Source organism: Papio anubis, chromosome 5 (assembly GCF_008728515.1).
Source record: "Papio anubis isolate 15944 chromosome 5, Panubis1.0, whole genome shotgun sequence".
NCBI classification, from domain to species: Eukaryota; Metazoa; Chordata; class Mammalia; order Primates; family Cercopithecidae; genus Papio; species Papio anubis.
In genome coordinates this window covers 140,355,406-140,379,341 of record NC_044980.1, presented here as the reverse complement: position 1 = coordinate 140,379,341, position 23,936 = coordinate 140,355,406, and the positions used below count along the sequence as shown (strand labels likewise).

Genomic DNA, 23,936 nt, shown 5'->3' with positions numbered 1-23,936 from the left:
ACTTTTTGACCCTATAGCCATGCCACCACATTCCCTTTATTATGAGAAGGTAGAACTTCAAGGTTGGACTGGCGTAAACAGCAGCCCTCTCTCCTTTATATTAAATTTTTGTGTCAAGTTTATGAATACACAGTGTGACATTTTTCCTGCATGGAGAAGGGTTTAAAAAGTAACAGGATGTCACTGCAGGTGACCAGGAATAAAGTGTGCAAGTTTACTTCATTCATTTTAAGCACTAATAGCATCTCATTGAAAAACATCATCTTTGGAAAAGAAGGGAGGCTTAGAGCAACTAAGAAGGCTTTGTTAGAATTGATATATCCAAATATTAATTATGGAAAAGGGTTGAAGCATTTAGCTTCATACATGTGAACATTAGCTATTTTATGTAACAGTTGCTTTCACATCACAATGCAGTGGCAACAGTCATATTGGAAACCTTGAGATTAATAATGACTTTATTCAGTTTATAGCTTGGGGCAGAACCAGCTACAAAGCCAAGACCCCTGGGAATACTGACCCTGTCAATGTAGGTCCCATTTCCACAGAAGCAGAAGCATGAATTTCTTTAGTCTCTTCAGGGATCTCTGCTTTCTCTGCCCTGTCCTTTTAACACAAAGAGGTGATAAATCAGTTTCCTATTCCCTCTCAATTTAAGATGATGTTTAGTGGATAATTCGGTCATAAAAAGAAAATATAACAATGATAATAATAACTTGCTAGTTGTTTTACATACTTTAACTCATTTATTCCTTGAAACAACTCAATGAGGTAAATACAGCACTTTTCCTATTTCACGGTGAGGAAATAGAAGCTTAGCGAGTTTAAGCAACTTCTCAAGAATATACAGCTAGGAAATTTTATTCAAAGCCAGTTTTTGATTTCAAATGCCAAACTCTTAACTGTTACTAATCACCATTCTATTTTGTAACCCCAGCTGACACCTTTGCCACCTCTGTAGCCTACCGGCAACCAGAGCTGAAGCCTGCCCTCTCTTTAGGAAAATGTTATATCTAAGCCGCTTTGGAGACTGGCATGTGCATTTGAGTTGCAGCTCTGCTATTTCTTAACTGTGTAATTTTTTACAATTAACCTCCTTGAGCCTCAATTTCCCTATCTAAAAAATAATAAAAGTAAATGTCTGCAAAGTTTAATTGGAATAGTTCAATGAGTTAGTGCCATTGCCTGGCACAGAGTAGGAGCTCCATTAAGGTAGGTAATATCATTCAGGCTCAGCTCAGTGCCATCCTTTTTATGAAGTCTTCATGCTTTATCACTCCACTCTGAGCTACATTCATAGTATTTACTATTCCCTGCTTTGTAGAATTAGTTTTCTTTTTGCAGGTGTTTGTCTCCTCTTTAGGTTGGAAGCCACCTAAGGGTAGGAATGATGCACTTTTTAACATCTACCAAAAGTCAAGAAGAGTACTCAGTAAATAGTGGCCATATTTTCTTGACCACATGTGGCTACATTTCTGACAAAGAATTGTGTGGTATTTTATGATGTGAGAGTCAGTAGAAAATGTAGTTGGAGGCTGGGCATGGTGGCTCACACCTGTAATTCCAGCACTTTGGGAGGCCAAGGTGGGCAGATCTCTTGAGCCCAGGAGTTCAAAACCAGCCTGGACAGCATGAAACCCCATCTCTACTGAAAATACAAAAATTAGCCGGGCATGGTGGTGCATGCTTGTGATCCCAGCTACTCGGGAGGCTGAAGCACAAGAATCACTTGAACCTGGGAGGCAGAGGTTGCGGTGAGCCAAGATTGTGCCAGTGCACTCCAGCCTGAGTGACAGAGTGACATTCCATGATAAATAAATAAATAAATAAATTATAGTTGGACATCAAAACAGTATTTCTAGGATATTTTTACTTTCCTGGACAGAGTATACAACCAAGATTATAACCTAAGATCGATAGCATGAATTCATTATTTTTTTTCTTCTGAAAAGTTGTTTTTTAATTTTCAATTTTTGTGGGTACATAGTAGGTATATATATAAATGAAGTACATGAGACATGTGATGTTAAATAAGTACATCATGAAGAATGGGGTATCCATCCCCTCAAGCATTTCTCCTCTGAGTTACAACTCAGTTACACTCTTAGAATAATCATTTGTAAATACTTATAAATTTATTTGATGTTTTCAATTTCTTGTTTTAATACTGCAGTGTTTGTCTTTAAAAAAGAATAATGCTATTATTCACAATAACCAAGATATGAAATCAACCTCAGTATCCATCACCAAATAAATGGATGAAGAGAAGGTAGTATAAAGTACTATTCAGCTTTTAAAAACAAAGAAAATTTTCATTTATGACATGGATAGCCCCAGAGGACATTATATTAAGTAAAATAAGCCAAGTACAGAAAGACTAATAGTGTATGATTTCATTTATATGGAAAATCTGAAATGGTCATACTCATAGAGTAGCAGAGAGTGGAATGGTGATTAAGGGGGCCGGTGGGTAGCCAGGTGCGGTGCCTCACACCTGTAATCCCAGCACTTTGAGAGGCTGAGGTGGGCGGTTCACGAGGTCAGGAGTTCAAGACCAGCCTGACCAATGTGGTGAATCTTTACTAAAAATACAAAAATTAGCCGAGAGTGGTGGTGCATGCCTGTAATCCCAGCTACTCAGGAGGCTGAGGCAGAAGAATCGCTTGAATCTGGGAGGCACAGGTTGCAGTGAGCCAAGTTCGCACCACTGCACTCCAGCCTGGGCAACAGAGGAAGACTCCATCTCAAACAAATGAGTAAAAAAAAGGTGGGGAGCAGGTGGGGAGGGAAGAATAGAGAGACGTTGGTCAAAAGATACAAAATTTCAGTGAGTTAGGAGGAGTAAGTCTGGATGGAGATCTGTTGTATAACGTGGTGAGTGTAGTTAATAACAACGTGTTGTATACTTAAAAGTTGCTAGGAAAGTAGATTTTAAGGGTTCTCACCACAAAAAAAATAAGTATGTGAGTTAATGCATATGATAATTTGCTTGATTTAGACATTCCACAATTATACATATTTCAAAACATCATGTTGTACACCATAAATGCATACTTTTGTCAATTAAAAAAGAAGAATGCTGAATGGGAATTTTTAGACCTGAAAACTTGTTTATCAAGATTGGATCTGGAAGCTGCCTAAACACTAAAAGATGTGAAAGGACTTTGTTGGGAGTAGATGATTCAAGATGATTTCAGATGGGGCATCCCACTCCTGGTCTCCAGAAGTAGTCTGCCAGGAGAAACCTTGGTGAGGAGGGACAGAGGCTGCATTTTCCTCTGCTGATGTCACTCCTTTTCTCTCAGTGGGTTCTCTCCCTCAAGAGTTTTCTACCAGTTCCTAAATAAAGGGCTCTTTTAATATATAAGGTCTCTGTAAGTGCAGAACTTGAGTTATCAATAATTTTACACATCCCCTGTCATTCTTATTCAATTTACGCATCTTGAAGACAGAGCTTACAGGGTATTTTATTTCCTCCACTGTGGCTAACAGTAGAGATAGAAAGCACTCAATAAGTGGTTAGTTCTTGTGTCATGAGCTGTGCAAGAGCATCACTTACATCCCTTCATTTAATTGCCAAGCAATCCAATGTCATAGATACTACATATCTCCATCCCTCCAAACCCCATTTGAAAGATGAGGAATATTGAGACCTAGAGAATTAAGTGATTTAAGATCATACAGCTACTAAAGGCGGAGGTGGGAGTTAAACAGGTGTGTCTGACTCCGTAGCCCATACTTTTAATCAAAAGTTCTCAAAGATGCCTGTGTATCAGAATCATGTGCCAATTACTACATCAGAACCTCCAGAAGTGGAGCTTCTTATCACTAGAGCTCTCAAGTAGATTTTGATGTAACCAGACCAAAGATTCAGGAAGCCCTCCTCTAAAATACTACACTATATTACCTTCTCAGTAAATGTCTGTTAAATGAATGAATGATGCCTGTAATTCTTTCACTAATAATCCATTCCTCCATAAAGGTGTGCTTTTAAGCAATGATCTTCAAAATGCAAAACTTTCTAAGAGGCTGTCTCTAACTTCTCTAATATCTTTATCAGAGACAGAAACCATTACAGAGAAACTCAGCCTCAGGGGCTCTAGGAGGTGCCTGATTAGGGATAGTGGAAGCCCTGAAGAGTAAGCTAAAATTCAAATATTTGATGCCTCACAGTGTTGCCTGGGGATACTGCTGCCTGACCATGCAACTAGGAGCTAGAAACGTAAGGCTCACTTAAAGTTCCCTCAAGTTTTTTATGTTGTAAAGCTCCCACAGAGATTGACCCTTAGTGGAACAAGGCTCCTATCCTTCCTCCTGATAATCTGGTGGGTCAGACATCATCAGTGGCAAAGACCTTGGGGTGTCCAGAAACGTTCCACCTGTGTGCAGTGATACCTTCAGGCAGTCTCTTTTTTGCACTCCTTCAAGAGTGATGTCCCTTGTCATGGCTGGCAGCTTCTGTAGAAGCCTGGCCTTAAGCCACTTACACAAAGGCAGCAAGAGTATCCATCAGGCAATGAATGAATACATAAGATGCAGTTGATCCCTACAATAGAATATTATTCAGCAATAGAAATGAAGTATCGGTCCATGCTACAACATGGATGAACCTGGAAAACATTATGCTAAAGATGTCACACACACACAAAAAAAAACATGTCATATGATTATACTTATACAAAATGTCCAGAATAGACAAATCCATAGAGACAAAACTAAATAGAGACAAAACACTAAATGGACTTAGTAGTTGCCTAGGGCTGAGAGAGCTGGGTGGAATGACGGCTAATAGGTATAGAGTTTCTTTTGGGGATGATGAAAATGCTCTAAAATTGATTGTGATGCTGTTTATGCAACCTTGTGAATATACTAAAAACCACTGAACTGTACATTTTAAAAGTGTGAATGTTACAGTATGTGACATATCGCAAAGAAGCTGTGAAAAGAAAAAAAAAAGCAGCACAAGGAAACAAAAGAGATGCAGTAGAATTAGACTATGAGAATCATGAGATTGCTAGGCACCCATTACAACTGGAGAAGGGTTTGGAAAGTTCTCCTCCACCAGAGGGGTGTATAGCACTGTGGTTATGAAGTTGCTCACCTTAAGGCACCCATAGGCTGATGCTATCAATAACTTCCTGTGATGCTTTTTTCTCTTCTAAATGTGCATCTATTTTTTTTCACCTTTTCCTTTTCCTCACCCTTTGTGGAACTAAGTTCACAATACTTCCCAGGCTAAAAATACATAAAGTCCGGCACATAATATTACATTTTTAAGTAGAATTATAAATAAAGATGTAAAATGTATCTATTATGTCTGTCCCTTTGTACATTTTTGCTACAAGCAATTCTGTAGAACTCATAGTCGTTATTTACAGTGGGAGAGAAGAAGGTTCAAACCAGTAGTAATGTTTAAAAATTGGGCATAATTCCATCAATGACTCCATGTGTCAAAGTTGCCACTTTCTTTTTATCTCTTGAGGGTTGTATTACCTCTCACATGGACCATTAAAGCAGCCTAACTGACTTTCTTCCACCATCTTCCATAATACTGACAGTTACCTTCCTAAAATGCAAATACAAGGCAGTCCAGTCTGGAGAATAAGAGCTTGGTTCCCAGTCTCAGATTGCTTAGATTTGAATCTGAGCATCACCACCAATCAACTTGGTCAATTTAGGCAAGTTACCTAATCTTTCAGTTCATCATTTTTCCCTAAATTTTGTGAGAATTAAGTAAGAACAGTACGTTAAGCCCTTAGTCCAATGATGGACTCATTGTGAGCAGTCACTAGCAGCTCTTATTATTATTACATGTATGTTCAAATGCTGCCATGTTTCCTCATGCCTGTAAAATCCACTCCAAACTCCCTAGCTTATCTTGCAACAACCTTTGAAATCTCACCTCAGTCTCTCTTCTTCCATTTCACAACCTTTTCTGAATATACCAGGCAAATTTGTGGCTTCAGGTTTTTGCTCAAGTTCTTTCCTCTACCATTTCATATCTGCATTTGGAAAAGCCTGTTCTTCATTCAAGAAGACAACAATGAAGGGACTATAATGCTATTCCCAAGCTCCTTTTTTTCTCTGTATTCCAGCAACACTTTAGAGGTTTGAGGGAAATTGGCCAAAGAGGGTCATATTTTATAGACAAAGCAAGCAGAACTTCTTAGTGAACTGAATAAAAGATACAAGGAATAAAATAGAAGAAAATATAATTTCTGGAGTTTGTATCTAGGACAACTGGACATGTGATTTTGCCATTTAATGATCTAGGGAAACCTAAGGAGAATAAAGTTTGGGGGTACTAATGTAATAAAGACATCTGTATTAGTTATGCTAGGTTTGAGATGCCAATCAGATATTCAAGTGGATTTGATAAGTAAAGTGTTGTATGTATATACAAGTCTGGTGTTTGCATAATGGTCGGGGCTATCGATATAGAACTGTGGGTCATAACTATATAGGAGGCCAGTGGAGGTCATCTGGAAAAGGCCAGAACAACAACAACATTTAGAAATCAAATACATACAGAGAGAAACCTATTTTATATATATATATATATACACACACACGTGAATTTACTCACTCACTACCTACTTGAGCGTAAGTACTATCTTATTTATCCTTATGCCTATTGGTGCTTGTCACACAAATGTTCAGTATGTGCTTGCTGAATTCATTCCAAGACTAAAACCAGAAAAAAAAAAAAAAAAAGATGGCCTCTCAGAGACCTCGCAGCCCTGCACTTTAATAATTTGGCCAGATTTGCAACGGAAGCATGAAGGACAACTCCAGCATCTAGCACAGGATGGAATGTGGTGGACAGTTCCATGACTGCTGCAGACAGTCTCATCCTTCCTATCTCCTAACCTCTCCCTGTCCCCTTCCCCTAGGGACGTACTTCAAAGAGCACAGCTTCAGTGCTCATCAGCAGATGGCACAAAGCCCAGCATCCCAGCATGCTTGTCAGTGCTAGATACAAGGGTCTTAAGAGAGTAGCAGCTGCTGGAGCATATGGGTGGTCAGCAGGAGTTGCCCTCAGCTCTGGACTGAAGCTCCTGAACACACACAGTGCCCAATTTTCTGAAAGGTTGCACGGGAAGCTTTCTCTAGGATCTTGTCATGTTTTTCCCATTGACTTTAATGATTTAGTGTTCCTATTCTTCTGGGCCCCTTATTCCTATGAAGTATTCAAGAATTTGTTAATCAAGACACATCCACCTACCCCTACCCCTTTTCTCTCCTCTTGCCACAATTCTGATTAGGCTTTCATCATTCTTTACCTGGACAAATTCAGTTGCTTTCTATCTGGTCTTCTTGCATTCATTCTCTCTCCATTCTGCCACTAGAATAACCACACCAAAGTACTGCTCTGTTAGGGCACACACCTGCCAAGAACTTCAACAGCTTCCCCATTGCTTAGTGAAAAAAAAAGCTTCCAACATTCTAAGCTTGAAATTCTAGGCCTCCCCGCCATCTATCCTTTCCAGGAAACCTTTCCAATATTAATGCCCATCAACCACATTTGGGGGTGTAATTAATCAGTCCCTATTTCTTCCCACAAATAGTCACTGTGATTTCTCTCTGTTGTGTCTCAGCACCTGCTTTTTTCTTTGCCCAGGATGCTTCACCTGTTTCTCCATCTGTTATCATCTTACCCAATCCTCAAGTTCCAAGCCATTGGTGTCTTCTTCAGTGAGCCTTTCTTATTCAACCCAGATGGAAAGAGAGGTCACTATACTTCTGAAACAATTCATGCCTATTTTTTAAAAAAAATTTATCAGATTATGGATAGTGATGTAAATAGATAGATAGGTGATTGATTGATAGATAGACAGATAGATCAATAGATAAATTTTTTCCCATTGGAACTCTGACTTATTTTTCTATTTCAACATTCTATACCTAGCACAGCATATGGAAGGAGCTCTAACAATATTGACTGATTGAATGAATGAATGAATATATGAGTGACTCAGTTAATCCAGTGATTCATTTATAGTTATTCTCCACTTCTCACAGTTTAGCTATTACATGTAATCCTGTCTCTATACATTGGGTTTGCTTAAAGTTGGGTCTCTCTGCCTTTTCTGGTCAACACATAGGTGACTTCCTTTAAAGACCACGTTCCTTATGGTTGGAGTATGAGTGAGTGACATGGAGGAGATAAGGATAGAAGAGGAAGCAGTTTCAGGTAAAAAGAACGCTCCAAGACATGAAAGAGATATGCTTACAGGTGAAGGATTTTAAGCAAGATATTGACATAATTAGATTAGCTATTTGAAAAATATCACTCTAAATTCATGTACAAGTGAACAGGAGATACTGAGGATAGGAGATCCTCAGGAGGAGGCTCTTACAGGTAACTCAGGCTGAGAGTAGACTGACTGGCACTTAGACCAGGTCTTTGCCAAAACAATAACTACTATCTCTGCCTCTTCTCAGGGCTTCCAGGGCAGCGGTTGAGGAGACCTTACCAAGGAGCACCACACAGTAGATGCTGAGACATCGTACTCCAGGATAAGAGACAGTAACATGGCAGCACCTGCTTGAAAGAAATTAAAAACCAACAGACTCCATTTAGAAAGGAACAATGTCCAAAAAAGGGCGAAATAAGGGCGAGAAGCCCGAGGCACTCATTGTTGCCCTTCAAGCTGCCAATGAAGACCTCAGGACCAAGCTTACAGACATTCAGATAGAGCTGCATCAAGAGAAGTCCAAGGTGAGCGAGGGCTACCTGAGGCCGTGGCCTTAAGAGCAGCTCTGACTGTCCTCATGCAGGGAGCACAGCTCTGCCTGCTGGCCCACCCCAGTGGACTCCTGCCCTTTGCCAGAGAGGGCAACATACCCTGTACACATGGAGAGGTTATTGCATGTGGCAGGAGGGAACTGAGCACAGGACACACAGAAAGTGAGAATAGCATGCTCACTTGACAGATCTCAGCCTCCTCTGGAAGCCTGGTTCAGGAAACCAGATATGAAAATTCAGACAGTGTCCCCCTACCACCGCCAAGCACTTAATAGTTGCATGACCCTGGGCAAGTTCCACTCTTGCCCTCCAAAGGTTATACCTCCCAGAGCATTCAAAGCAGTCCTTCTGAAATGTACCACATCATGTTACTCCACTGCCCAATACCTTCCACTGGCTTCCTATCTCTCTTAGAGTCAAAGAACTTTCTCTACCACTACAGGATATTCGCTCCAGCCCCCTCTTTGACTCATCTCCCACTTCTCTCTCTCTTGATCACTCTGTTTCCTATTTTTGCTGGATCAAGAGAGAGACCCCAATCACATTTAGGGCCTTTGCACTTGTTCTTCCTGGACAGCTCCATGCTCCTTCACTCACCTCCTTCAGATGTCTGCTCAACCATCAAGTGTCTGACCACAGTCTCTAACACAGAACACTTCCCCATCCTCAGGTCCTCCCCATAGCCTATTCTTGGCTTATTTCATAGCAGTTTATACATTTGCTTTTTACTTGCTTAGTGCAGTCACTCCTCAATCTCTACAAAAGCAGGAATTCAGTTTACTTAGCGTCCCTAGAGCCTAAATAATCTCGAGAACTTAAAATCTCAATATGTATTTGTTGAATGAATAGAGGAATAATTTAAAGATGATGCATTTCTTAGACCTCAGTTTCTTCATCACATCACAGCTATATTGAGGTATGAATTAGACACGTATATAATCTGTTTATGAGGATCGAACAAAAAAAAATTTATGTCAAGTGCTCAGAGAGCTGCCTGACACATAATAAACTTGCAAAAAATTACAGCATTGGTGTTCTTTTTACTATTCTCTAGATTTAAGTCAGTTGCTAACTAGACTTAGAAGTCTCTTTACTTCTCTCAATCCCATCGCCTAAATGGACAAGCAAACACACATCTCACCAAGGTGGTGTGAATATCAACTAGGGTCATGTCTAGGAAAGCATTTTGAGATCTCCAGCATTCATAAGATGTTTTTGCTCCCTGCAAACTAGAGACCACAATGACTGCATAAAGTTGCCTTATTTAGATAATTATAGAGTAAGAAAACATTCTTGATCAACAAGCAGTAGTCACAAGCCAACAAATATATGTATTCAATTTTTATCTACCTCTTCTTCCTTGACATCATTATTAAATTTTAATTTGTTATTTCTCCCCAAATCTATTTCTCCTCATTTTAACAATAATAAGTGTCCTTTGGATCTGCCAAAGCCTCTTGCCCCCTGACTAAGGTAAACCTTGACCTTAGATAAAGAGACGGTAATGTAAAATCTGTGAAGGAAATTTTTTAGTTTCCATGAAGCCAAAAGGAACATGATGTCATTTTAGAATAGCATTTGTTTGAGAGTCAGAAGATGTGGGGCATTATTTGTCTTTATCTCTCCTTGGAGATGAATTTAAATGTCTCAGTGTCTCTATCTGTAATTCAGATGACTGAATCTGCTTCTCCATATCTGGGCTTGTCCAGCATCACTGTGCAATGGTATAACCTGGGGGACCTGATTAAATATTAAGATTCCTGAGCCCACAATCCAAGAATTCTGATAAAGTAGTCAGGTGAAAACCAGGACTTGTATTCGGTAAAGCAGCCCAGGCAATTCCGATGCACTACAGATGCAGACGACTTCCAGGCTTCGTGTTGACAAACACTCCGCTGTAAGATTCTATCCAGGTCTGACAATCTGTAAACATTTCATTGGCCCTAACTCTCCCTGCAGCAACATCACACTTCAAGGGAGGCAGACTCCTTTAATTGTAGTTACGACAGGATGACAATCTACATTCCTAGGAAGAAGCTTGTCAATCTCGTGACCGGGAACCCTAAACTGCTGCTGCTTTCCAGAGAACGAACTGATGAGATTCCCAGAAACAGAGACTCTGAGGACTTCAACACTGCCAATACGCCACATATTCAAGCCTTTTAAAATGGGTAACTCTCAAGTTTGAACCAGGCTGCCTGTGTCTCTTGGGCCTGGCACTGTTGTCTAAGCCCTCAGGCCAAGCATAATCTCCCCTTCCTCTGACGATTGACTGGCAGCCAGCCTCTTAAATGAGCGCACACAGCCTTGTCCTTTTCTCTGCTGGCTGCCCCTGGCTGGCTACCTCTCCTTGGCAGTTAATTACGGTCCCAGCCCAGGAGCTAAAGCAAAGTCTCATTGCCTGTCAGCATCCTTCCCCAGAGAGCAAAGGGAATGTAGAGGGCAAACAAGTCATAAAGCACTTTTATTATAAATAAATGTGATTGTGTTTTCAAAAGGGCCAGGTTTTAAGAGAGAGAATATGAACAATGCCTAGATGTGAATTTATACTCTCAGGTTGGCTCTGAGGCTCTGATGACAAAATGACAGTTCAGCTACTAGGGAATGGATAAGTTAAAAAGTGGAAACCTTTGGGGCAACGGGGCAGTATTCATCTATCCAGCAAGACAAATAATCCCACTGATATTTACAGAACAGCCATGGTGTACAGAGCCGAATCTTAAGACCTTTGGGCTGATAATATAAACAGCTACAACGTACTGAATGTTTACTATCTGTCATGGGCTGATAAGCGCATTTCATCCTGCCAGAGTCCCAGCTGCTTCACTAGCACCTGACTGGCCTGGAGAAGGTTATAAAACCCCTCTGTGTTCTTCATTTGTCAAATGGGACGATAATAGTATCTACCTTACAAGGGTGTATGTGTGAGTGTTAATTTTTGAGCAATTAGTTTGTGTCAAGCGTGTTAAGTGCTTTCATGCCATTATCTCATTTCATCCTCATTTCCACCTGCTGAGGTAGGCATTGTTATCCCTGCTTTACAGATGAGGAAACTTCCTGGCCTATAGGAGGTGCTCAAAATTACTTGTTGAATGAATTTACATTTTTTTTTTAACAGCTTTCCCCCAAACCCTGTGGCATAAGTACTGTTATAGTACTCACTTAGGTGAGAACTCTAGACTTGAGTAGAGAAAGGATTTCCAACCATGTTTGTCTGCTTCTTGGAGCAGCACCCTGAGCCACTAAGTTGTGGTATGTGCCCTGTTTGTCTCTTCTGTGGACACCATGAGTGCATGATCCAATGGTTAGTGTGTATGAACATGCCAGGGGCTGCCCCAGGACTCTGTAACTCTCCCTCAGAGATAAACTATGGTTGCGTGAACAGCATAGGCACAGTGATAGAGGGAATGAATGGACAGGAGCAGGGAATAGGGTTCTCAGGGCAGAGGCAGCAGGGCAACAGGTCTGGGTTGCAAGGTTGAGAAGAATCAGCTCCAGACAGGAGCTGTCCCATTGGCACAGCCCTTCAGACTGCAAAGCATTTTCACACCAAGCCTCACAACCATCAGAGCAGGCCCGTGATAAAGACAGGGTGCAATTACTATTCTGCCTTCACTGAGGAAGAAAATGAGGTTCAAACTGTTTAACTCATTGAAGAAAATGAGGTTCAAACTGTTTAACTCATTTGCTCCCAGAGACACAGCTAGTGGAGGAGCCGCGATGGGAATTCCTATCTTCTGTAAGATGGTGGGGGTCAAGGTAATGCTCACTCTCTGATTCCATTGCCCTCTATTGCCTCTAGGGCATTCTCAGAAAATCAGCCAACATTCTCTATCCTCGAGTGACTGTCCCCACAGCCTCCAGACACAGGTACCAAATTTGGGATGGGGTATATTTTCCTGTCTACTCCTTTAGTTCTGTTTTCAGGAAGCAAAAGTAGCTGAAAACAAGAAACTTTAAAGATAGAATCCTTTGCACTGAATTGTATAAGGTTGTATAGGATTTCCCTTGTAAGCAACCTTCCTAGAGCGACTCCTTCACATCTCCTCTCTGAGAGTTACTTTGTGCCCCTGACAATCCCTGCCAGTTTACTGTGTTCCTCCAGGAACATCCAATACAGATAATCCAGGCCAAAGTTTATGTTAGCTTAGCTTGCCTTGATAACCTCTCAACCTTTTCCTTACCTTTGACTGAGCTGTCCAATTTTTAATCCTAGATTTCTAAGATCACTTTTAAAGCTCAAATCATCACTATCTTTCTCTTGGCAGAATTTACATTGGCATTTTGCAAGGGCTAGACCAGAAGTAGGACAGAATAGAAAAATACAACATGAGATCTATGTAAGATAGTCATACATTCTTTTTTCTCTGTCATAGTGTAACCTTTCCTTGGTAGGATTAAACTTTCCTGATGACCTTTTTTTTCCCATAGAACCTCTAGGATAGAAGGGATTTGGAAGCCTATCATTCAGAGCCCTACCGAGCGCTCTCCCCTTCACCCTGCCCCACGCTGCACCACTCTTTATCACTCTTTAGGCCCACATGCACCCCAAGTGTCTTCCACATCAAGATTAGATGCTGCCAATGCCAGAGAACACAATACATACTGAAGAAACTCAGTTTTATCTTTGAACATCTCTTTCTGTTGGAAAAACAGTTACCATCTTAATAATGTAATATAGTAATGTTAGTCTTATCAAGATGATATGGAGACTTTTATATTTATGTTGCTGGTATTACTATAATAGTGTATAATATAATATTACTATATACACAATATTTATTAAAATTAATATTATAATATCCACCATGTATTAATAGTTATTAATCTCTTATGTGTCCCAGCTTTTCCACAGGGCTTTTGATCCATTGCCTATGTCAATCATCACAATAGCCATATGAGAATGATATCGACAACCCCAGTTTACAGATGAGAAAATTGAGGCTGACAGAGGTGAAGCAAGGTTTCAGGTACAGACACAAGGTGTCCAAGGCTTCAGAGCAAACAAGGAGGTGTAGGATCTGACCTGGAGCCAGCTCCTGGCCCGCAATGTATTTTAGTGAGTCTTCTTTACATTATTCTTATGTAAAGACTGTTTCTCACTTTTCTCATCACCAATTGTGATGAAACAAAGACTTCCTACATCACAGAGCTGCCCAGGAGGTTAAATGCACTGATGTGTGTAAAGCCTATTTAGAAAGGTGCCTAACTCATATTAAACCCTCAATAAATGCTAACTATTATATGGTTGAGCTGAAATTTTTCTCCGTAAAACATATCCATGTATCAAAATTGGTTTCTTTATTCTACTAAATAATTTTCTTCATTTCAAAGTATTATCATCTTTATAATTTCATTGTTACTCAGGAATGGTTCATCATTTTGTATATTCATTTTAAGAATTATATTACGATATTTAAATCTATATCCTTAGCGGTAGCATCTGCACTGCAAATAATTTTCAGAAAGTTGTTATTGGCTTTCTTACCCCAAAATTTCAATCACATTGTTTGACTTTTCTTCAGAATAAAACACTTCTTCCAGACTTAAAAAGAAGCCATACCTAGAAATCCTGCAAAAAAAAAAATGTCAGTTTTCATGACAACCAAAATAAGTAAACATAAAAAAAAAGTCAAATGTTACTCAATTCATTTGAATTTTCTTTAGTTTTCATGGATTATTTTAAGGAATAGACAGTATTTGTTTTTGTTTTTGTCTTCAGTCTGGAATCTATGTTTCATGCACCTGTATTTTTACTTTTTTAAAAACAATTTTCTTCATCTCCCCTTCAGACCTCATGCAAAAGCTTTGAGTTAATAATTTGGGGTAAATGACAGAATTACAGGAAGATACAATATGATGCCTCCAGAGAATTTGACATAAATAATTTTAGATCAAGGAGTATCTCCTACTATATCCAGTAATAATATTACCTTACACTTCATAGTACTTTACAGTTCAAGGTACTTTTCCATACACTATCTAGTTTAACCCTAAAAGTAACCCGGTTACAGACATTTTTAAGTGTAATCAAAAATCCTCAGAAAGATAAAGCAACTTTCTTAGTGATAGCAAATAGTGAAACAGGAATACAAACCCAGGATTTCTTACCCTTTGTCCATTTTTACTACAGTTTTTCACTGTTCTCAGAAGAATGGCTAAAAGTTTCCCTTGTTAACCACCAGCTGTTGCAGTCCTGATACGGTTCCAGATGCCTAGTGTAAATGCATCCTGCAGAAATTGAAGATGACTAAATTCCTATCACTTGAGCTAAAGTAACTTTCCCAAGGTCTTCTATGGAAGGCAAATTATCATAGTTTCTAAATCAGTAGAAAATAAGGCTTTTCCTTTCAAAAAATGCATTATCTAGAATAAGAATCAGCAAACTCTTTCTGTGAACAGCAAGATAGTGAATATTTTAGGTGTTGTGGGCTAGACAATCTCTGTGAAACTACTCAACTCCATTGTAGCTTGAAAGCAGCCTTAAGCAATGTGTAAATGAATGGCATGGCTGTGTCCCAATAAACTTTATTTATAAAAACAGGAGCAGTATGGATTTGACTCTTGGGCGGTAGTTTGCCCACCCCAATCTAGAAGATGCCCACTTCCGCTCTAGAAAGATGGAGAGTAAGATCTAGATCGTCCTTATTGAAGCACCAAGAGAAGCACCTAGCAGACAGAAGTGAATATTCTTATGTGTTAGGGTTTTGTTTTGTTGTCATTTTATACTGGGAAGGGGTTGAGGAGGGGCTGATCTGGTAACCCTGCAAGTCTGTATTCTCTAAACTGTATGACAGAAAATATTATTCTTGCCTCTGGCTAGGGGCCTAGCCAGAGAGAAATAATGGCATACATCCTTTAATTCCACACATGCCACCTGGTTTCTTCTATTTTGTTCTGGGAGCCACTGGGTACACAATGATGAGGATGGCTCACTGGCAACCTTCTAAAAGTTAACAGTCTTGGGTAGGGGTAGAAGAGGAGGTGATGAGGACAGACAAGTGGGCAAAAAAAAAATGCAAAGAAAACTGTGAAAACCACTAGTAAGGAGGTGTTTCAAAACTATACTGAGAAGACAAAGGTAGGAGAAATGAGCTTTATCCTGGGTGAGTAAGGTGGCATGACAGGAGAGGATGACATCTAGCCAGGCCATGAGGAATGTAAGGATCCCAAAACGAGCTGATGGAAGCATAAGTCAGGAAGAAGAAACTGTCAGCATATGGGAATGAGATGCAGGGCATGTGCAAAAAATAGTATAACCCCTCTCCTACCTACAGCATGGGACAGGTTAGGAGACGGAGAGGGAGAAGTAGGAGCTGGAAATCCAACCAAACCTTCCTGGGAGCCTGAAAGGTGAAGCTGAGCTGTTAGATTTTATTCCACAACACAAAAGAGCCTGGGTGGTTTTGAGCAGACACATAAGTAAGACCAGAACTGAGCTTTACTAAGAGAATATCAACAGTAGCGTGGGGAAAGCTAGGCTCACCAAATGAACGTCTAAGAACTCCAGAGCAATGCTGTCCAAGAAAAATATAATGTAAACCACAAATGCAAGCCATATCTGTGATTTTAAAATTTCTTGTTAGCTGCAATTTTAAACAGTAAAAAGAAACAGAATCAGTTGTAATAATATAGTTTAGTATAATTTATCCAAAACATTATAGTTTCAATGTGTAATCAATATAAAAGTGATAAGTGAGATATTTTACATTCTTTACCTCACACTAAGTCTTCAAAATCCAGAGTATATTTTATATGCAGAGAAAATCTCAGTTCAAATTTGCAGTATGGTAACTAGCAGGTGCCACATAGGACAGCACAGGTCTAGAGCCTAAGAGAGAAGAGGCCTCCATGAAGGGACTATAGGTGTAAGCTGGAGGTGAGATCAGAGGATGGTTGCTTGAGGATGCCTGGCTGCTTAGTTCACCAAGTCCCCTTGTGCCCCAACCTCTTTTAGAATAACCATCATGGGAATAATTGCTGTGCCTTTAAAAATAAACTGTTCATAAAATACTATGCAAACTTAGAAAATACTGTTCTAGCCAAAGGTAGGTAAACTATTAAGGTGAGTAAAATCTCAGACACTGTATATTAGTCAGGGTTCTCCAGAGGGACAGAACGAATAGGATAGATGTATATATATAAAGGGAGGTTTATTAACGAGTATTGACTCACACGATCATAAGGTCCCACAATAGGCCATCTGCAAGCTGAGGAGCAAGGAAGCTAGTTCGAGTCCCAAAGCTGAAGAACTTGGAGTTCGATATTCAAGGGCAGGAAGCATCCAGGACAGGAGAAAGATGTAGGCTGAGAGGCTAAGCCAGTCTAGTCTTTTCACCTTCTTCTCCCTGCCTTTATTCTGGCTGCACTGGCAGCTGATTAGAATGTGCCCACCCAGACTGATGGTGGGTCTGCCTTTCCCAGTCCACTGACTCAAACATTAATCTCCTTTAGCAACATCCTCACAAACACACTCAGAAACAATACTTTTCATCTTTCAATCCAATCAAGTTGACACTCAGTATTAACCATCACAGACACTTTATATTACAATGTTTACAATATGGAGTCTCAATCTTAAGATTTTTCAACTGGAGAGGTTCTCAACTATTATTTTGTGAAACCCTCCAATTTTACAAATGGTGGAGACTCAATATCACTCAATTAGCTATTACTCCTGGGACTCCCCATTTTTCTTCCCTTTCTCTTTTTTTTTATTTTTATTTATTTATTTGAGACAGAATCTCACTCTGTCTCCCAGGCTGGAGTGCAATGGTGCAATCTTGGCTCACTGCAACCTCCGCCTCCTGGGTTCAAGCGACTCTTCTGCCTCAACCTTCCCAAGTATCTGGGACTACAGGTGCCTGCCACCACACCCAGCCAATTTTTGTATTTTTAGTGGAGACAGAGTTTCACCATGTTGGCCAGGCTAGTCTCGAACTCCTGACCTCAGGTAATCCACCTGCTTCAGCCTCCCAAAGTGCTGGGATTACAGATGTGAGTCACTGCGCCTGGCCCCCTTTTTCTAGATTACTCTGTGTATGTGTGTGCGTGCGGGGGTTGTGTGTATGACAGAGAGAGGAGACAGAGACAGAGACAAGCAGCAGAGATGAAGTGGGGGAGGAGGACAGCAGAACAGGATCACGGAGAGGCTTTTTCAAGACACAAATGTCTGGGCTCCACCCGATCTACTGAATCAGAGATTCACAACCAGATTAGATCAATAGGCAGTGCCATTGCTAATCAACAAGGAGGCCTATATTATCACCGGAAATTTAGCAAACCATGGAATAGTTTTAAACCAGAATTCCTGAGAGGTAAAAAGCTCATTCGAAATATTTCACCAAACTACTTGGAGTGTTGGCTTGCGGGGGCAGGAAGGGAGGAGGAGGAGTGAGAGTGAAAAGGGACTCAAAGAGACATTCATGGCGCATTCAGAAATAACAATGATCACTAAAGTCCTTCATCAGAGAGAGGACCCAATGATCTGCAGTTTTGTTGTTGGTGGTGGTGTTTTGTGTGTGTGTGTGTGTGTGTGTGTGTGTGTAAAATTTGGGGATGAAACTGACCTGCCATACTAACAAAGGTAAGGTTGAGGCTATTATCAACTGTCTTCATTTTTCACCTCCTTAGCAGCAGCAGCAGCAGCAGCAGCATCCCTTAAAAAAAAAAAAAAAAAAAAAAAGAGGGAGGGGGATGCTCAATAATATCACTTTAGGCACTAATTTATTAGGCTGATCACAATATCAAACTGTGATCTATTCTAAGACACACATTTATCAGTTTGGATCTAGCTAGGGTTGTGTAGTCTAAAAAGTTCTCCAGGCGATCTGCATTGCAATCTTCCCCGTAAAGGGGAAAACCATGACAGCGATACTTCCTAATATTAATGTGTATACTAATCGCATGGGCATTTGTTAAAATGCGCATTCTGAGTCATAGATCTGGGGCTAAGCCAGGGATTCTGTGCTTCTAGCATGCTTTCTGGGTGATACCAAGGCTGCTTGTCTGCAGACCGCACATTGCATAGTAAGGCCCCAGAACATCAAATATTCATCTGAACAAAGTAATTTAAATATCCTCAGGTAATTCCGCCTTTTACACACTGTATTCCCAGCTTCAAGGCCTGTAGTTCTTTTTTCTCAGAGGGCCTGGAATTGGAAAAGAGATGAGGAATTAAGAGATCACAGCGGCCTGAGCTGCAAATCCTGCCTAGGAGCACACCTGTCCTTTGAGGCTCATTTCTCTTCATCCTTTTGCCTCTCTGTTTTTAGGTATCAAAGCTTGAAAGAGAGAAGACTCAAGAAGCGAAGAGGATTCGTGAGCTGGAGCAGCGCAAGCACACGGTGCTGGTGACAGAACTCAAAACCAAGCTCCATGAGGAGAAGATGAAGGAGCTGCAGGCTGTGAGGGAGAACCTTATCAAGCAGCACGAGCAGGAGATGTCAAGGACGGTGAAGGTGCGTGATGGAGAGATCCAGAGGCTCAAGTCTGCTCTCTGTGCTCTCCGTGATGGCAGCAGTGACAAAGTAAGGACAGCGCTCACCATTGAGGCCCGGGAGGAGGCCCGGAAACTGTTTGATGCAGAGCGTCTTAAGCTCTTACAGGAAATTGCGGACCTGAAAACGGCCAAGAAGCAGGTGGACGAGGCTCTGAGCAATATGATCCAAGCAGATAAAATCAAGGCTGGGGACCTTCGGAGTGAGCATCAGTCCCACCAAGAAGCCATCTCGAAGATCAAGTGGGAGTCGGAACGGGATATTCGGAGGCTGGTTAGTACAGTAATCCCATCAGACCCATGTAGAACCCGTCTCTTCCAGGTTTCAGAGTGCTGTGGGATTTGCTTCTTCTTCGTGTTTTCTTGTCAGTGGATTGTAAACAGTGCCTACCTTTTGTCCAGTGCTCTATCCAAGATAGCTCAGTATGTAGGTAGGTAGATCAATAGAGAGATATGCTCCGGCCAAAATTGATATTGTAAAGTGTAAGAGATTTTGGAAATCACCTTTCTCATACAAACTGGATTCTCCAAGGACCATATATACAGAAAGTATCTCCAAGGACCATATATATGGAAAGGACTCCTGTTTCCTTAGATATTTATAAAAATATTATAAATCATGGATTCTTCTAAAGTCAGCATGTTTTGTGGGCTTTTCCTTTACAGAGTTTTATGGTTTCTTTGTTTGTTTTTATAGAGGGTAGGAGAAGTTTCTATGACTTTCATGATGTCTGAAAACGGCAGCTACTGAGAACATCTTGAGTCTTTTTTTCCCAAAAACCATGACCGAAAAAAGATACAAAACTATAAAATCGCTAGTCATTTTAAACATAGATATTTTTCCCAAAGTATACAGGAGTCATTTAAAACAGGAGCCATTAAAATTTTTAAATTGTCATCCCTAAGTAGGTTGTTTGCTATTAATAGTTTCCAAGACTTACCTCAGCCCCTACAGAGTTGGTCTTTCCTTCTAACATATTTGACCAAAAACCAGATAGGCCTCTCACTATGCTTAACTATAATACAAATATAATTATCACATGAAAATTAAATGTCCTAGGTTGACCTTGTTTAATTATTTTAGACCAAAAAAATTTATGTTCATCTGCATTCAGATGTTTAGCGTCTGTTACATCTTACTTTAATGTTATCACATCAACTATCACCTGTTAGAATGTACTTTATGTTTCTCTGGAAATAAGGGTTTTTTAAGGAAAAACTACACTTTTACTTTTTTGTCTTCCAGTTCTAAGCAATTACTTTCTGAGAATTCTAATTATGTTCCTTGGGTGATATCTCTAGGCTTTTAATTTTAAGTTCAAAGTGGTTACCACAGAGCATTTTTAAAAGTTAATGTTTAATTTTCTTTGTACTGTAATACAGTGTAACTGTAAAATATTGCCTTTGCCACATTTTCTGAATTCTTTATATCAACTCATTCTATTGCACTGTTTGACAATAAAGACCAAACACAGTGCAGAAATATTGGTCTCTGCCCTGCCTTTGGTTTTTGAAACGACAGTGGCTGATGAAGAAAGAATCAGGACTTCGAACTCTGGAGTTGGCAGGTAAGTATCCAATGAAAAGGCAGCTTTGCATTAAGTATTTTCATTTGTTGACGGTTTTCAATATAAAATCTGTAAGTATATCCACTTGATCTGCTAATTTTTTCCACGACTTCCTTTCACCGGCATATTGCTGAAGTAGGCATGAAATCCCTCTTAATAGCAACGTGAAGGGGAGGGGCCAAGATGGCCGAATAGAAACAGCTCAGGTCTGCAGCTCCCAGCGAGACTAACACATAAGGCAGGTTATTTCTGTTTTTCCAATCGAGGTACCCAGTTCATCTCACTGGGACGGGTTTGGCAGTGGGTGCGACCCACAGAGAACGAGCAGAATCTGGGTGGGGTGTCGCTTCATGTGGGGAGTGCAGGCAGCCAAGGGACCTCCTTCCCCCAGCAAAGGGAAGCAGTGAGAGACTGTGCTGCCTGCCCAAGGTACTACGCTTTTCCCATGGATATTTGCGATCCACGGATCAGCATTCCCTCATGAGCCTACACCACCAGGGCCCTGGGTTTCAAGCACACATCTGGGCAGCTGTTTGAGCAGGCACTGAGCTGCAGGATTTTCTTTTTTTCATACTCCAGCAGCGCCTGGAACTCCAATGAGTCAGGACCACCGTCCAATCTCCTGGAAAGGGGGCTGAAGCCAGGGAGCCAAGCAGTCTCACACAGCGGGTCCCAGTCCCACTCCCATGCTCCCATGGAACCCAGCAAGCTAAGAAACACTGGCTTGAAATTCTCACTGCCAGTACAGCAGTCTAGAGTCGGCCTGGGAAGATCGAGTTTGGTCGGGGGAGGAGTGACCATCACTACTGTGGCTTTAGTTGGCAGTTTTCCCCTGACAGTGCTAACGAGACTGAGAGTTTTTTTGGACTGGGTGGAATTCACCAGAGCGGCTGTGGCCAGACTGCTTCTCTAGAGTCCTCCCCAGTAGGCAAGGTCTGTCTGCAGGAAATCCAGCAGCTCCATTCAGGGACTTACAGACAGGACTGTCATCTCCCTGGAACACAGCACTTGAGGGGAAGGGTGGCTGTGGTAGCAGCTTCTGCGGATTTAATCTTTCCTGCCTGCCGGCTCTGAAGAGAGTGGCTGATCCTGACAGGCGAGATTCTCCCAGCACAGCACACCAGCTCTGCTAAGGGACAGTCTGCCTCCTCAAGTGGGTTCCTGACCCCTGTGCCTGCTGACTGGGAGAGACGTCCCAGCAGGGGCCGACAGACACCTCACACAGGAGAGCTCTGGCTGGCATCAGGCCAGTCCCCCTCTAAGATGAAGCTTCCAGAGGAAGGAGCAGGCAGCAATCTTTGCTGTTCTGCAGTCTCTCCACTGGTGGTACTTAGGCAGTAAGGGTCTGGAGTGGACCTCCAGCAAACTCCAGCAGACCTGAAGAAGAAAGGCCTGTTTGAAGAAAAACAAATAACAACAAACAAAACTAAAAAAGCAACAACAACATCAACAAAAAGACCCTCCCACAAAAACCCCATCCAAATGTCATCAGCCTCAAAGATCAAAGGTAGAGAAATCCATAAAGATGAGAAAAAAACAGTGCAAAAACACTGAAAATTCCAAAAGCCAGAATGCCTCTTCTCCTCCAAATGATCACAACAACCGTCCAGCAAAGGCACAGAACTGGATGGAGGATGAGATGGACAAGTTGACAGAAGTAAATTTCAGAAGGTCAGTAAATAACAAACACTTGTGAGCTAAAGGAGCATGTTCTAACCCAATGCAAGGAAGCTAAGAACCTTGATAAAAGGTTACAGGAACTGCTAACTAGAATAACCAGTTTAGAGAGAAACATAAATGACCTGGTGGAGTTGAAGAACACAGCACAAGAACGTCGTGAAGCATACACAAGTATGGATAGCCAAATTGATCAAGCAGAAGAAAGAATGTCAGAGTTTGAAAACTGTCTTGCTGAAATAAGGTATGCAGACAAGATTAGAGGGAAAAAAAAGGAATGAACAAAGCCTCCAAGAAATATGGGACTATGTTAAAAGACTGAACCCACAATTGACTGCAGTACCTGAAAGAGATGGGGAGAATGGAATCAAGTTGGAAAACACACTTGAGGATATTATCCAGGAGAACTTCTCCAACCTAGCAAGATAGGCTAACATTCAAATTCAGGAAATACAGAGAACACCACTAAGATCCTCCATGAGAAGATCAACCCCAAGACACATAATCATTAGATTCTCCAAGGTTAAAATGAAAGAAACAATGTTAAGGGCAGCCAAGGGGAAAGGCCAAGTCACCTACAAAGGGAAGCCCGTCAGACTACCAGCAGATCTCTCAGCAGAAACCCTACAAGCCAGAAGAGAGTAGGGGCCAATAGTCAACATTCTTAAAGAAAATAATTTTCAACCCAGAATTTCATATCCAGCCAAACTAAGCTTCATAAGTGAAGGAGAAATTAAATCATTTCCAGACAAACAAATAGTTTATCACCACCAGGCCTGCTTTGCAAGAGCCCCTGAAGGAGGCACTAAATATGGAAAGAAAAAACCAGTACTTGCCACTGCAAAAACACACCAAAATATAAAGACCAATGACACTATGAAGAAACTGCATCAACTAGTGTGCAAAATAACCAGCTAGCATCATAATGACAGGATCGAATTCACACATAACAATATTAACCTTAAATGTAAATGGGCTAAATGCCCCAATTAAAAGACTCGGGCTGGCAAATTGTATACAAATTCAAGACCCATTGGCGCGCTGTATTCAGGAGACCCATCTCATATGCAAAGACACACGTAAGCTTAAAATAAAAGGATGGAGGAAAATTTACCAAGCAAATAGGAAGCAAAAAAAAAAAAACAAAAACAAAAAAACAAAAAAACAGGGGTTGCAGTCCTAGCCTCTGATAAAACAGACTTTAAACCAGCAAAGATCAAAAAGACAAAGAAGGGCACTACATAATGGTAAAGGGATCAATTCAACAAGAAGAGCTAACTAACCTAAATATATATTCACCCAATACAGGAGCACCCAGATTCATAAAACAAATTCTTAGAGACCTACAAAGAGACTTAGACTCCTACACAATAATAGTGGGAGACTTTAACACCCCACTGTCCATATTAGACAGATCAATGAGATAGAAAAATAACAAGAGTGC

General features: G+C 40.8%; 1 protein-coding gene across 7 annotated transcripts in view; it reads left to right on the top strand.

Annotated features, from left to right (window-relative positions):
* JAKMIP2 (janus kinase and microtubule interacting protein 2) overlaps positions 1–23,936 on the top strand; it is a 192,490-nt gene that overhangs the window by 96,532 nt on the left and 72,022 nt on the right. For 6 of the 7 annotated variants that reach the window (XR_001903834.3, XM_003900316.5, XM_003900315.5 and 3 more), the window contains 2 exons: positions 8,446–8,722; positions 19,024–19,521. Coding sequence is in view for 6 of the 7 variants with exons in the window: in XM_003900316.5 (XP_003900365.1) it covers positions 8,594–8,722; positions 19,024–19,521 (627 nt within the window). In the remaining variant the exon portion in view is untranslated. The remainder of the gene's footprint in view (positions 1–8,445; positions 8,723–19,023; positions 19,522–23,936) is intronic. The other variant, XM_003900317.5, reaches the window with a different exon arrangement.